We start from the raw sequence: 15,827 nt of genomic DNA, 5'->3' as shown, positions 1-15,827 counted from the left end.
GGGTTTGTTTCAGTTTCACTTATTATTTTTGGTTATTATTTTCATTAGTGCTATTGGACATTTAAAATGTCTCCCAGTTCCAGCTCTAAGTGATATGTAGAAATTACAGTTTTATTGATCTTTAAGAGGATGTACTTGTATTATTATGCCATAATTGTATTAGTTGAAAATGGTCTCAAAACAACAATATTATTGTTTATCACAATAATTTCTGGGACAATTTATTGTCGGGCATAGAGGCTATATTTCTTTTAAAATGTAAAACTGATAAAAATTATTTTATCTAAAAGTTTTTTTAAAGGTACATTTTGCTATTTTCTCAAGTTTTATGTTAAAGGCTACCAAGCAAAGTTTGCCATTTTTATAACTTTATTGCTAGTGCATACTTGCACCAACTGTTATATAGTAAGATGCAACTGCAGAGGGATTTGTACATCACTTTTTGGTTGTGTAGCATAGCTGTTTCCTTTGTTTTAAATGTTTGACTTGAAAACCGTCAAATAACTTTCCATTCATGAGGATAGGTCTTGACATTCGGCGTGTAGGGAAGAAAAGGGCATGGCGTAAAAAAAAAATCAAGCTTAAATGAATGAAGTGATCTACTGTGCCTTTGTGTATAAGGCTGCATGTACATGTCAAGTGTAGCCCCGCTGAGTCCCACTAGCATACTGACCTTTTACTCATTTGGTGGGAAGACACAGGGGGGACTTAATTAGTTTCACAATAACAGGCCTCCAAAACCTGCTCAGCCAGAAGGCTGCACATAACCCACAGCAGACATGCAGCACATGCTCAGTGGGTCTACGTTACCGTATTCGTAAAAGGTCACCTGGCTGTGCTGTTATGACCTACATATCAAAGTCATCTTTAAGTTATTAGCTAATAATGGTACCAGAAAACAACTGAGAATGTTGCAATGACAGTGGTCATCAAGCACACCGTTCTTTCTAATTATGTTCTGTTTTCAATAAAAGAAAGTAGAGAATACACAAACTTAAAGGCAGCAATAACTCCATCTGTTGGGCCATCCAGGAGAGAAACACAGCTCAACACAGAAGCATTGAGCACATGTAGTCAAAGGTAGCAATAGCCCTTGCATATGCCTGTAAAAAGAAACAGCTGCACTGAGCTAGGAGTACTTTCTATTGGCAAGGAAAACAAAGAGCGTATACATGGCTATTTCCACTATAAACTTTGTGAATGGTGCCAACTGGGATTGAGAAACAGCTTAATGAAGAAGCACTTTGTATGACAAAGAGGATATATGTAGCTAATGGCAACAATAGTTCTGTCAGTGGCACCTTCCAAGAAAGAGACACTTATCAATACAGAAGCATTGATATAGAAAAACTGGAAGCACCCAAAGTTCATAGCAGGTGGTAGTCCTGCTAAGGGAGACAGTTAAACACAAGTCCCTGATAAGTATACAGTTATAACAGAAAAGATTAGAACAAATATTATCTTTCTTGATTAACTTTAATAAAATTTTCATGAACTCACATCTGATTTGGTAACATTTATGATCAAATAAACAATATTGTGTGGACTATAAATCAGTTTCAGTACATCGATATCTTATCAGAAAATACAATCAGTATTGAACCAGGATTTTCATAAAAAGTATTGGTGTAGCCTGAAAAATAAGAACTTGACTGTAATATTGCTGTCTTAGAGCACTAGACGGCAAGGGAAGAAATTATGTTGCATTCAGACAAACAATTATTGAGCATTGGAAAAGAAACATATTTTCATTTATGTTTTTAAAAGCATTTTTCTATAAATGCAATTCTTTTACATCTGCAAAATGTATTCATGCAGGTGAGTGCAAGTTCAGCTCTTTAGGTAGGTGACCTGATTCAGGCACATAAGGATCTTCAGGATGAATCCGCACAGTGTCAAAAAGCTTGACGTCTGTCGTGACACAACAGAAAGTGTTTCAGGTGGTATTGGCTCCCTGCTAGTTCAATATTTAATTTGCACAGCAGGGAACCTAAACTGCCTGCCAGGGGTTGATGATGTGTGTCACGATTGGCAACATAACCCACAAATCAATGTTTACTTTAATTCATTTTCAGGTTTATGTCTTTACTCACTTCCTGCCTTAGTGTTGACATATACGGTGCTGCCAATAATATGCGTTATACTTTTCTGTTTTGATATTTATGGGTTCTGCTCAATCTGTATTTCAAAAGTTAAAGCACATAAAAGACATATTAAAACTTTGTGTGCAAAGGTATTCTAGACAAATTTAGTTACAGACATGGTTTCTTAGGAGAGCTTATTTCTTAAATGAAGAATCTATGTTTTACATCTATGACAGGATTACATGCTTTTTGTGTGTGTTCCTACAGATGAAGACGGTGAGTGTTGCTCTGGTTCTGTGTCTCAATGTGGGAGTGGACCCCCCTGATGTGGTTAAGACATCCCCCTGTGCCAGGCTGGAGTGTTGGATAGGTGAGTATATCCTCCCTATTAACAAACATATAAATGAAAAAATCTACTTTTCAATAAAGATTGAGGTGCTCTTAACATATAAATTCAAATTTGAGACAGGTGAAGGTAAAAAAAAATCTAAATGATGAGAAATGGGGCATTATCTTTGCAAGGATAAATCAAATATAGAAACATAGAAAATAATCAAATTATTAAATAGCTCTGAATAGTTTAATGCTCTGCATTTTACTACTAATTGATGATGTTGAAAATTGTTAAATGTCAACAAGAAGTGACATTTAACAGCTTGTCAGATTATTCACATCCAGAGACGTCATATTCACCAATGCTGGGGAAAATGCCAGCTCTCTATTGGCATGAATAGAGATCTAGCACTTTATGCTAGCACTTTATCACTTCTAAATCTGTCCCATATCTTGTAATATTTTAATCTTAAGGATATTTTTGAAAATAATACTAGAAAGAAACAGAAGCTATAGCCTAAATTGTCCCATGAGGTGCAGCGGCTGTGATGTGTTGGAAAGTTTGATGGTTCAATTTTCAGGTGAGGCCGTTTCTCAAAGGAACTATCGTCATACGGTCTCATCATCCATGGGCCTCTGCAGTCTTAAAAAGTATGGGAAAGGATTAAACATGCTTTTATCATTTTCATAATGTGAAAGCTGTTTGACTTGAAGCCTTTTTACCTGCCTCGTTTTAGGAAAGGATGAAAGTTTAATCGCACTAAATAAATGCAGGGGTTTTCACATTGACAAACTAGGTCTGTATGCTTTATGTTTAATGTGTCAAATCACTTGTTGAGTTTTACATTTTAACTATCGGGATTTTGGATCTTGTATACTGACTGCAGACTCTTTGAAAAATCAGAAATGGGACTTTTACTTGTTTTGCCTCATAAATAAAAATTCATGATGAACTTGGATGGTGATTTCTAAACAGTGTTTTAAGCGCCAAACAAAACACTAAACCTGCTATTTTTCTGAGTTTTCATTAGCAAAATAGATTCTTCTAAAGGTTTTTAGATTTTGAAATAAAGGTGATATAAGTTACTCCAAGTACCATTATAAAATCATCGTCTGAAAAGCCAGTTTAGGCATTGGGTTGTTTCAATCTTGTGAACCCTACAGATAATTAGACCCTATTACTGTTCTGTGAGGTTCAGGTTAATATTTTCTATTCAAATACCCAGAATGTTATAAAAAGAAACTGAAAGAAAATCAGACAAAGCAAAACACCAGATCCCTCATTTCTACTAACTGGAAATGTTCAACCACTGTTTATCTCCCCTGAGAGTTAGATCGTATCAGAAGCACTGCTCCCTAAGTTAGACAAACTTTCTCTGCAAGGATAGTTTCCCCATTTATTGCTGTAGTTTGTAAAAAAGTGTTTACTAATATTACATGGTTAAAGCAACTGCTATGCTCTAAAATTCTCTGCAGTCTAAAACTCCCCCCATGTGAAGGAACCGTATTTGAATAAATGAGCTTTGAAATGTTTTAAAGTAAACATGTTTTTGTGAAAACTGCTTCAGAAACCAGCACATAATCATAGTGATGGGTTTTGAAGTACAGTACAGTTTTCAAAGACCCTAATATCAATTGCTAGTCTCTATATATCTATATCTATAAATTATTTTTGCAATAATTTATACAAAATATATGTCTAAAATATATATAGCCTATGTCTACAAGTAACACTTGCAGAGCAAAGTGTTACTTGGTAAAATCTCAGGTAAAATGCTCTCACATTTTACAAAAATGTACAAATCCTCGGGACTTATTTCCACTTTACAACATTCACTACAAGAAATTTCAATGCATTTTCTGAGATAGACCAACACAAACTAGTACATTATTTTGAAGTGAGAAGAAAATTAGGCTATTTTTTACTTGTTTGTAATCGTCCCTTTTACTCTCATACCCCTAACTAAAATCCAGCACAGTCAACTACCTTCCAAAGTTATCTAATTAGTAAACACAGTGTGTGTTGTGTAATCCCAATTTAAAACCAGCATCATAGAGACCAAGAAACACAGCAGGCAGTTTAAAGCAGGGTTCAGAGAGCACTGTGAAATGTTTAATCAGTTATCTGAAAATAGGAGTTTGACACAACAGCAAAGACTTAATTAATGTTCTTTTTTACTTAGAGCAAAAACAAATTAATCTATCATATCCCTTAAGGATATTTGTGATTTAAACAGACTTACTAATGGATGATTTTCCACTTACTGAGCACATTTGAATGCATGTTTAACATTTATTCTTTTTCTTAGTGCCATATGTTGTGATATCCTGATATTATTTTTAAAACCCCTCAATTTCATACTATATTTTTAATGCCAAAACTGTATTTCCCTAGTACTCACAGTCTGAATGTGGAAGCCGTAATTATATCTGACTTGTCAACCTCAATTTTATTAGTATTTTGTTGTTTTTTTGTTGAGGTGTGACAGTTTTGTGCAGTTGGCCTGTGTGGGTGTGAGTCAGAGGTGGCAGTGTGGTTTCACCGTGCTTGTTTTTCTTGTCAGATCCTCTGTCGATGAGTCCACAGAAAGCCCTGGAGACCATTGGGGCAAACTTGCAAAAGCAGTACGAAAACTGGCAACCCAGGGTGAGTGGAGAAATCCTCCTTATTATCCTACTATAAATACATATATATACACAACACACACACGTACACTAATGGATTCTGTTGCTCGCCATATCAAGCTGGATGAAACCATGTTTCATTGATGGTAAATGAAGCACAATAACTGTCATATATATTTTTTGTCTCGTATCATCTACATTTCTCCAGTACTTTCGCCTGAGATTTTTTTTCTTGATGAATTGCTCATCCCTTGGAGGTTTCATTTTGTCCGCCATCTTATAGAAATGTGAACCTGATTTATGTTTTACTTAGTTTTGAGATCATCGGCAGGCTATTTATTTATTTCAGACAAATACATTTCTTATCTTTTAAGCTTCCCTTACATCTTTTTCCAACAAACAACAACACAGAAATATGTTTACTTATTTAAGTTGATGCCAGGTAAAATGTTTTGTGTCCCCGATGCAATTATTTCATTTTCCAATTATTCACTTTTTGGAATTCAGTTTATAGAGGTTTGAGTTTGTTACTTAACTATGGCTTTACTGCTATCTTTAGGCGACGTTCTAAGGATACTTTATAAAATTGTGCTTTATGTCGTTCACAACAAATAGCATTACAGTGCATCTAATTCAATAAAAAGTCAAATATTTTAGAAATCCCTTAAATTGTTAATCATACTATTTGGATGTTATGTCTAAAAGTGTCAGCTTTCAATGCTTCCTGCTATATTTCTTAATTCAGCTTTCTTGATAAACACCATGCAGTTGTTGTGATTGTGGCTTACTACATAAAACTGCTAATACAAGGTATTATGGAACTAATGCACTGAATATTGTGTTGCATTAAGTAGGATGAAAATATGTTGTCTTACCAATATTTGATCTTTTTCACTAATAATACTGCCTCAAAATCTGTCGTTAGTTCAATTTGACAAGGCTTGATTTGATTTGATTCTTAAAGCTTCAGTATCAAAACACACATCATCTTGTTGGGTGTGTTGCTGAAAGCTGTGGAGCTGCTAGAAATAGAACACGTGTTCGGTGTGATGGTTTAGAAGAAAATGCATAAGGTAAGAGGAGGTGGAGGAAGAACGACTCCAGAGATGGAGCTACTAAAGAAATGTGAGCTTGGGTTTGGTTGATCCCAGAGGTCAGCAGCAAATGGTGGTAGAAGCCTGGGAGGAGGAGGAGGAGTGGGAGGGTGAGAAAGCTGTTCCTGTTTCCAGCCTGAGGATTCAGAGCTCTGCAGCATCACGACAAAGAGCCGATTTCGCCAACACACCTTACATAAAGTGTTGACAAAGCAATCAATTATGCTGCAGTTATTACCCGCTTGTCACAGCGGGGGGAAAACATTTTTGTTGTACATGAGTTGAGTTGGTAAATATTATACCTGAGAGCAAATTAGCATCCATTATTTTGCACATTTCTGTGTACAGCCCATGGCGGTTATTGGTAGCAGTGTTGTTTGCAGCAGCTGAACCATTCAGAGTTTAGTTTTGCCAGCTCTGCTGTCACGAATCTATGTATATGTTTACTGCAGGGCTCGAACATTAACCCTTATGGCCAGCAAAAACAGAAAGAAAAGCAATCTCCATCCCATCTGCCCACTCACTTTTTCCACCAACACTTCCTCCCGCTCTTTCGTCCCTCTTTGTTGTTTGCTGACCTCTCTTTATCATAATTTTTTCCTCTACAACATAAAAATATTTTATTTTCAATGAAGGCTCTCTCGTGTCCATACCAACAAATATTTTTGTTTTTCTACTTTCTGTGCCTATAAATAGTTTTATTCTGTGTTTATTTCTTGTTGTTGTTGCAGTTCTTGATTTTACAAGAGATAATTCAATGTAAATACTTAAATGACATCTGCTTCTCTCAAAAGATAATGAAGATATGTAGGAGTAGTATGATTAAAAAAAATTCTTAAAAAAAGGCAGATTGAAAATAATTTGTGCTCTTCTCAATAACTGTGTTAGAAAAAAAAAACATTATTGCCATCGCAGCACTTTCCATCTCTAACCTCAACAGCTGTGTTAGTGAGCAGTTAGCCAGGTAATAAAACGCCAGCAGAGCTGAATGGCGCCACATGTGCCAAGATTGTGATTGGTCTGTCACTGACAGATGTGGTTGTGCTGGAGCTTTCACGACTGGTCATGGTAGAAGACCCTTTTCACATGGAGATTCCTCTCTCAGTTTTCAGATTACTGGGGTTACCCTGGTAACCAAATATTCAGCTGGTTGCTTTTGATGTATTGTTTAGTTTTAGGCAGATTAAATATGGATGGTAAATGTCCATTTGTCTCTTCATGAGGCCAGAAAGAAATGCTGACATCCAACTCTCTATTCACTCTGTGGGATCCCAAATGATCCCAGGCCGAGGGAGGGGATTTAAAGCCCGTCTAACAAGTTGTGGATCTACCCCTGAGTGTCGTCCCAGTGGGGCGTTTCCAGAAAACCTTCAAATGTGTACTGATCAAGACATTTCAGTGGGCAGAGGGTTGGGTTGGCTCAGAGCTCCCACCGGAGAACAGAGCTGCAGTGTCATCAGTGTGAGACCTACCGATCCCATGGAGGGAGATTACTTCAGCTTGTTTACGGGATCTTGTTCTTTTGGTTATGATCCATATCTCAAGACAAACCGGTAAATCAAGAGCTCTGCTTCTTATCTCAGCCCTTTCTTTATCACAGCAGACTTGAATTGAGCCTGTATTGTTGCAGATGTGGCCCCTGTCCGTCTGTCTATCTGTTCCTCTGTCCTTCCATCATTTGTGAGGAGACATGAAGACACTCCAATATCTTGGATCAGACCCAGAACTAAATTACTGTTCATATGTTGTTCATACTGATTCACATCATCTGCATCTGGGCTTCATTTATTCTTCCTTTCTGTTTTTTTTTATTACTTTTGTCTTTTATTTTCCTTTATTAAAATAAAGACTGTGCTGTCCAGAAAGCCATTGCAATATCTTAGCTTTCATTTTACTGTTGTGCGTTCTACCTCAATCTGGCTCAGCTGCTTTCTCATTCTCTTTTAAACCTCACTTGTTCACTTTCATATTATCTGTGCCTGTCACCCTTTTGCCTGTCACCCTTTTCTTTTCCTTCTCAGCCGTCTGTTATTTGTTTGGGAATCCTTTTTCAAATTCTTTCCTCCACAATTGTTGGTTGTTATCTCTTAAGATAAAAAGCGACACGCTTGTCTTGTCAGATTGCCTTTTCAAAGCCAACACAGTGTGCACAAATTGCTGAACATATTGCAGCTGCCAAACAGGTTTAATCAAAGTGTTTTTTTTTTTGTTTTTTTCTGTATTTGTGGGGTGGCTGTATTCAGCTCTCCTGTTTGGCTGCAGCCTGCAAACCCCTGCTGTCCTCTCAGCTAATGGCCTCTGCATTATGCATCGTCGGGCTGGGCTTCAAAGGCTTGGTCTCTCCCGATTTCTGAGCTTTTTCCATCACCAAAGAAAAACCAAATTGAGATCTGGTGTAAAATTTCACTGTGGTTTAAGATGATGCAATGATGACAATACATCTTAAAGGGCTTTACCGCCCATTTTCAGTGTAGAAAGTCAATATCGATTTATTTTCTTTCTCTTCAGCATGGCATCACTTAGAGGGTGGGATGCACTGTATGGACTCCTTTAATTGATGAATCTTTATTTATGTTTGCATCTGATTGTTTATGGTAGAGGTACAGCTTACAAAGTGGAAATATGAAAATATCAATCTTTCTAGATGTTTTACTTTACTTCTTAGAGCTTTTTTAATAAAGCCCCGCTATTGAGCTGTCTTTTTAAGATCTGGACAGATTACTGTCTAAGAGTATCATATGCAAGAAAGCCAGCAGAAAAAGAGATATTAAAACTGCTTTGTTGCACAGCATTTACAAGCATTATTGTATTTTCCAAATGCAGCTTTACTCAACCCATCAGTTTTCTGTTAGAGGTTTACAGTGGAAACTGAAATCTGTACATAATAATCTGCATTTGAACAGATGGATGCTGATCTGAATGTTGTAAATAGGAAAACCTGTCTTGTTATCAAGTGTAGTAATCCTAAAATAAATGTTGATTATGTAGTACAGGGGAACTTCCAGAAGGCTGGATGACTTCCAGATCAAACGTTGTAAGACATTTGTTCACTTCCAGATTTGTCACTGTCTGTGTGGCCTTCCAGAAATTTATAGAGCTTGTCAAATGTAATTAACCCTAATGCAGCATTTTATTGTTTACAATCTTCATTTATAATCTAATTGGTACAATAAATGTACTGTTTTAAGAACAATGTTCTGAATTTCTTGTGATGCAGAATAATCAACATTGCGTTGTTTCCCCTTGGCTTAGAGAACAAAGTGTCTTTAAAGTATTCCTTGTAATCTTTTGCTTGCTGTACTCTGAAAATAGTATTGGGTGTGTCAAGACTATTTTTACATCCCAACTCTGTATTTGGTTTCATACGTACGCATTCAGATTGGCTTGAAGCTGCTGGAAAGGATGCAGAGCAGGAGGATACAACACAGGAGGCCAGGATGTGACTCAGTGAATGAACAGAGACAGTATATATACAACACCCACCATTCATTAGGCTACTTCTTTATTCTGTTGAGGATGATAAAATATTGTTGTTTTCACTGAATTATCCTTCCAAAAGTAAGGACAGAGTGTGGGCACTGGTGTTTTTAAGGACGATGGGGCAAATTGGAGGCAGGTGCCATCAGCAGTAGACTCTTAGAGGATTTCAGAAATGGCTTAAAACATAGTCCCTGAAGGCATTTCTATGTCTGTGGAAATCATCTGAGTCACTTTGCTGCCTGTCACCAGGCCTATTCTTCTCTGCTCTGATGATTCATGTCACGTTTTCTTTTTTCTTTTTTTTGTTGAGAGCCTACCTCCCAACCAGCCATAACAGAAATAAGTCAAAAGTTTTTCTTTGTTCTAAAAGTTTTAGCATTACACAACTTTCATTAAAACAGGAAGGTCTGTTCACATCAAACGAAGAATGTCTGGTGGAGAAGGAGGGATTTCAGAATCTCTTATCAAATAAAAGAAGGAACTTCCCTTTTTGGTAGTTTTAAATAAATCCTTCAGTTTGGTCTCTGGGATAAGTTGCAGTAGTTGATCTAATGTTTCCTTGCAAGCATTAAAGTTTTGACTTAAGTTTGCTTATTGGCCACTCACTGGTATATGAGACGGCATGCCCAGTGGACCAGAGTTTACAGGTATATAGAGCTATATTGCAATTCTGGTTGGAATAAAACTAAACTTATAAAATAAATGGCAAACTTTCGAGATATTCCCAGTCCTAGATGCACAGTTTCTATAGGTGGGTAGATACAAGCATCATATGTAAAGCAGCTATCTTCAGGCTGGCTAATTTACTAGCTTAGATGAGCTCAGTATACTTAAGTTACTCTATAAAGAGCAGAACAACAAAAATGTTTAATTTACTACATCAGCATGTTTAGTGAGACACTTGTTTCGCCAGAACTTTTGCTTTGATCAGTGTAATAAAATTAATAATAATAAAATTTTATAGCTGTTGTAATAACTGCAATAATCAATATTTTATTTTAGCTGCAGTAGTAATAATTGTTGCTTTGTGTTTTTACCTTCTAATTTAAATACCCTGGTCTTGCTAAAATATTTCTAGCCATAACTTGTATATTTATCTTGAACTGTACAAAAATTGGTAAAAAGCCAATGAAACAAGAACATGACATAATGACCCTCCATTATTTTTAGACAGATTCAGCAAAAAATATGCAAATATTTTATTTGGTTAACTTGAAATCATCTGAGAAACCTTAATTTGAATATCTTGACCCAAAATAGGGCCCTGACTCTTTCACTTTGGTAGCCACTGAGTTCTGTGGTGGGTGGTAGGAAAGTTCTGATTAATGTCTGCTCAGATCACAGCATTGATTTTGACAGATCTTGTACAGTAAGTGGGCCTGTTTTCACCTGATTTGTTAATTTTCCTGTTTCTCATTAGGATCTGTGCAAGAACCGAGAAGTACCTTGAGCCCTGAGCAGCATTACCAATTAATTTTGCATAATGAGCTGTTTGTCATGAAGCCTGACATAGATGCAGTGGGTTTATCAGGATACAACAAATTTGCTGCCAAGACACCAAATGTGCTGAGGGCCTCTTGTTCTTTTAATTGCAAGTAAAACCATCAGTTTAAGCTTTTTTGCTCTAAAGCGACTTGGGTAAATGATTAAGTTCTTCAGATTTATTTTTTCTTCAGCCCTTTAATTTCTTTTTTCCTATTAGTGCTGAATGATAAGACAACGCTTGGATAGATTAATTGGATAATTACATCTACTCTTTCTCTCTGACTTCTATCTTTTTGTTAGTGACTGTTTCAGACTAGTGCACCTCTCCTTCCTCTTGTATTTAGTATTTATAGAAATATTCAGCACCTCCTTATCACCTTTTTTTAATCCCTATTTCCTTTTTTTTCTGGATTTCTGTCCATTTCAGTGATGAGAGGCGCAATTCTATCAACAATCTTACTTGCAGTGGCCTTTTAATTGGCTAATTTTTATGTTTTGTTTGCCTTGTTGTATTTTTTTTACTAATACCCAATAAGCAAAGATAAAGAGACGGCTTATTTTAAAAGAAAAAAGAGTTGAGGAAAAGTAAGTGGAGACCTGATTAATCTGTAATCAAACTCATATTATATGCTTCTGAGAAGTGTATTTGGACAGCCTGCATGTGCTTGTATAATAATGATACCAACTCAGAAAGAGTTTAGTAATTTTCCATTTCCTGAGCATCACATTGAAATAAAGGAAGTGTTGTTTTTTTTTTGTTTTTTTTTCAATTTCCTGTGCCGAGTGTAAATTTATCTTGGTTTCTTCTCATCTATAAACTTTGAGGACAAAGATATCCAACATTTTAAGTAAAAAGGTCCGAGTAAAATACTTCAGGTCAGGGTCACCTAGAGATCATCTGTCTTCTGTCTTCATAACTTGCTTCAGAGAAATTGATTTTTTTTATATGGAATCTTAAAAGTTTGCTGATTGAATAGATAGACTCAAACTTTGAGGAGTTTATTGTTTATAGATGTCCAATATATTATCGGGGGAAAATCTAAAATGAACTTTAAAGTTATACTGTGCAACTAATAAAATTTGTTTGTTAATTTTAGCTCTTTCTAATTAACTGTTATTGCAAGGCGACCACTCTACCACGCGAACAGTCACATGCAGCTACAGCAACAATATTATATTAAGATGAGAGCTGGAAAAAACTAACACATCGACCGCAAACAACATCCTTTCAAAACATTGTGTGGTACAACTTATTTATGTTCTAAATAATAGAACAAATGCTTTACTGGATAACTTCTGCAGAAAGAAATCTGATTGTCCAGGTGTTGCTTGGATGTTCCTCTTATTTCCAAATTGAAAACATCAAAAGCTTTGCAAGCTGCATGTGTTTTTGTCTAAAGACAATATTTTATTGAGAATATCACTCATAATTGGTTGTCACCACCAACTAAAAAATGTCTGATAAAACACAACCCAGTGAGCCACATGAAAGAAAAATCTACATCACACCCGGAGTTCAGAATTAAAATTATTCAGCTTTCCCATCTTTGTCTCCACTTCATCTTCAAAGCCTGCTAGCTTTTAATGTAATTGCTAAGCAGAAAGTGAAATCTTATTTGATTACTTTTTACAGTTTAAACAAATTCTCATTACTTATTTTTGTTCACTTGACTTCTGAAAGAAATTATTTTATAATTAGCTTCTAGTGTTGCTGCTTCTTTAATTTTAAATTTAAACAATCCAACTTATTCTTGAGGCTTTTTATGGCAATGTATAAATCTTTTGAATTTGCCACATTAAATGGACTGAACTTGCATAACTTTTTTTTCCCAGTAACAACTGGTCATTAAAAAAGCTTTTGCTCTAAGACAGTGGTCCTCAACCACAGTACTCCGATGTTGTTTTGTTACTCATTCTGCTGCAAGTTGGCTCAATTTTGACGCGCAACACGTAACCGGTAAAATCCGGTTTAGGATTTTCAAAATAAAAGATCCGGTAGTAGTTCATTATTTCTTGCGCGGCCCGGTACCAATTGGTCCGCGGCCCGGTACCAGTCCGCGGCCCGGTGGTTGGGGACCACTGCTCTCAGAGTCACATTCAGTCAGACACTGGTGTACAGATCGGTAGATAATTTTGGGTTAAAGTCATGTAGTGGGAGGAATCTGTAATAACAGGAAGCTGTGATTTCTTCTCACATTTTACTACAGTTTTACTTATTGCAAGGGTAACGACACCTTGAAGAGTAAAGAGTTGAGTTGCTTAAACTGTATTATTGCTTGTTCTAACTAAATCCGGTCAAATAACTCTGTCCAGCTTGTCTCTGCAGGATGTCTTTATTCCTCCTTGTCCCCAGGCTTCATTAACATTAAGGCAGTCTTTCAGGATAAGGGGTGTCATTGCAGCTTGCCACAGAGAGAGGAAAAATTATCATGTCATATTGATCTCCTCTCTTTGACTCTGCCATCCCCTGTATTAACTCCCCATATTAACATAGCTTCTTTACAAGCTCCATAAATGCTAAAACTTGAAAAACAATAATGTTTGCTTAGCAGTTTCCAGTTGTAGACAGCGTGCCAAGTAGTCTGATGCCATTGTGAGCACAGGTAAAGATAAAAAATAAATAGAGAAAGGAAGATCTGCATCTTAGTTTTAGACCTTCACTGATGTTAACTGCATCCCCAAACTTTTTTTTCTAAAGGTTTAGATCAGAAATGTAAAAGAAGCTTTCATTCAAAGAAAAAAATATATGTAAACATTTATAGATCAACCATACAAATTAAAAAGTATAAAACATGTCCCTACAAGCATTTTTTATTTTTGTAAAAGAAGGATTTAACCACAGATCTGGTCAGGCTGAATTAATCCACACCAAATATAAAGGAGTTGTCACAATTTCAGAGGAAGGTGTGTAGTTAATTAAAAGAAAAGAGCAGAATACATGGGGGGGAAAAGAGAAGAGAGAGAAAAGGAGCAGAGAAATAGCCATTCATTACTGCCACTTCACGAGTACTGGCGGTTTAATGAAGATGGATAGTTCTTCTAGCTGTCAACACTGGAGGCTTATCTCTATATTAAGCAGTCCCACCATTAGGAACCTGCTCTCCATGTTAGGATTGATCTTGAGCATTTACTGACTTGGTCAACTCCTTAATTAGGCTGAAGTTTGACACCAGGCCTTGTTTTTTCCTCTTCTCCCACAGCGGTGAGCCTGACCTTGTCGTTTCAGAATGGGCAGGAAAAAACTTTCCTTATCTTCTGCAGAAAACTCAGGTTTCTTGGAAAAACTTCAAATACCCCTCTTGATTTCTCAATAAAATAGGAAAAAAAGTTACGGGATTAAATAATTTGATCCAGAGGCCCCTTGCCTTTATCTAAAAGTTAGACAAGTGTGAAAATATTATCTGAAGGGAAGTTCTCTGTGTCGTCTGGCATTATGTTGGGCCATACATCACCAGATTGTGTCAGGGGTCAGATCAACCTTTGATAAAGTGAATCAGAGGTAAAGGTCGGGTCTCAAGAGATGACAGGAGCTGCTGGAGAGACACCAAATGTCTCCTCCTGGTCATGACCTGGCCATGGAGGAAATTGTACCAGGAAATAGATTGCTCTGTCATTTTGGGTAAAGACAGCAGTCATCATATTTATTCAGGTAAAGGCATCCATATTGTTTTGAATTTAGTTTGTTTACTACATTTCGACTTCAAAAAGGTGAGAAACAGAGAAAGTGAAACAGAGGAGGCTGTCATATTTGGAAAATATTTGTCAAACATAAACCTAGATTTTATTTTTTAACAGAATAGTTAATAGTTGACGACTTGGACAGGGTCCTTCAGCGTCACATGTTGACGATTTGGGTAGGTCACATGTTTTACGTGGATTATTGACGCGAAGGGTTCTCGCAACCGCTGTCGAACCTTCAAAACCCGACGATTTGGTTAGGTCTAGGGCAAAAATAACGGTAAGGCATAGGGTAAAAACCCCTCGCGTCACATATTGACGCGAAAGGGGTACCAATATGTGACGAGGACGGACTGTCTGATGCGTCAATATATGACGAGTTGGGAGTGAGAATGGGTTGTGTTTTCATGTTGTGTACTCCAAATTCTGACCCCGACAGCTGAATGACATTATTGAAATTGACTCATCGGGACAGGCAATGTTTTACTTTTTCTTTCTCTGTTAATGTCCATCTTCCGGTTTGTCACTGAAATGAGAGGCACTCAATTAGTCTAAATCAGATGATCTGTTGATCTGTTTCTTTCTCACAAGTGAGCCCTGTGATTTAAGGGCTCACATGTTATGCATTTAAAGATGGTATTCTGCATAACCTGGTTGTAATGAGTGGTTATTTGAGATACGGTTCCCTTCCTATCATATCACATCTGTCTGGTGCTCAGTGGATATCTTTTTTTAAGGCCATTCTCTATAAACTTGAGATGGGTTTTCTGTGAACCCAGTAGATCAGCGGTATCTGAGATACTCAGACTAGCCTGTTGTCAGAAATGTCTGTGCTGCGCTGAAAGTGTCTTTAGTGTGTCTGATACTTGGTTTGAACTTCAGAAAGTTATCTTCACCATGTCTAGACCTCCAAATGAATTGGGTTGCTGCAATGTGACTTGAATTTACCATTTCAATTTCAAGCTCAGTCACTGGCCACAACTTGCAATTCAACAAGTGTGCCTAATGAATTTACCCAATATTTATTTTGCAGGTACTCGGCTGCTTA

General features: G+C 36.7%; 1 protein-coding gene across 6 annotated transcripts in view; it reads left to right on the top strand.

Moving 5' to 3' along the window:
- The window catches only part of rptor (regulatory associated protein of MTOR, complex 1), a 144,811-nt gene that overhangs the window by 13,529 nt on the left and 115,455 nt on the right, over positions 1 to 15,827 (top strand). For all 6 annotated transcript variants that reach the window (XM_028016814.1, XM_028016812.1, XM_028016815.1 and 3 more), the window contains exons 3-4: positions 2,352 to 2,454; positions 4,982 to 5,064. In XM_028016814.1, the coding sequence (XP_027872615.1) occupies positions 2,352 to 2,454; positions 4,982 to 5,064 (186 nt within the window). The remainder of the gene's footprint in view (positions 1 to 2,351; positions 2,455 to 4,981; positions 5,065 to 15,827) is intronic.

Source organism: Xiphophorus couchianus, chromosome 5 (genome assembly GCF_001444195.1).
Source record: "Xiphophorus couchianus chromosome 5, X_couchianus-1.0, whole genome shotgun sequence".
NCBI lineage: Eukaryota > Metazoa > Chordata > Actinopteri > Cyprinodontiformes > Poeciliidae > Xiphophorus > Xiphophorus couchianus.
This window is presented reverse-complemented; position numbering and strand designations above follow the sequence as displayed.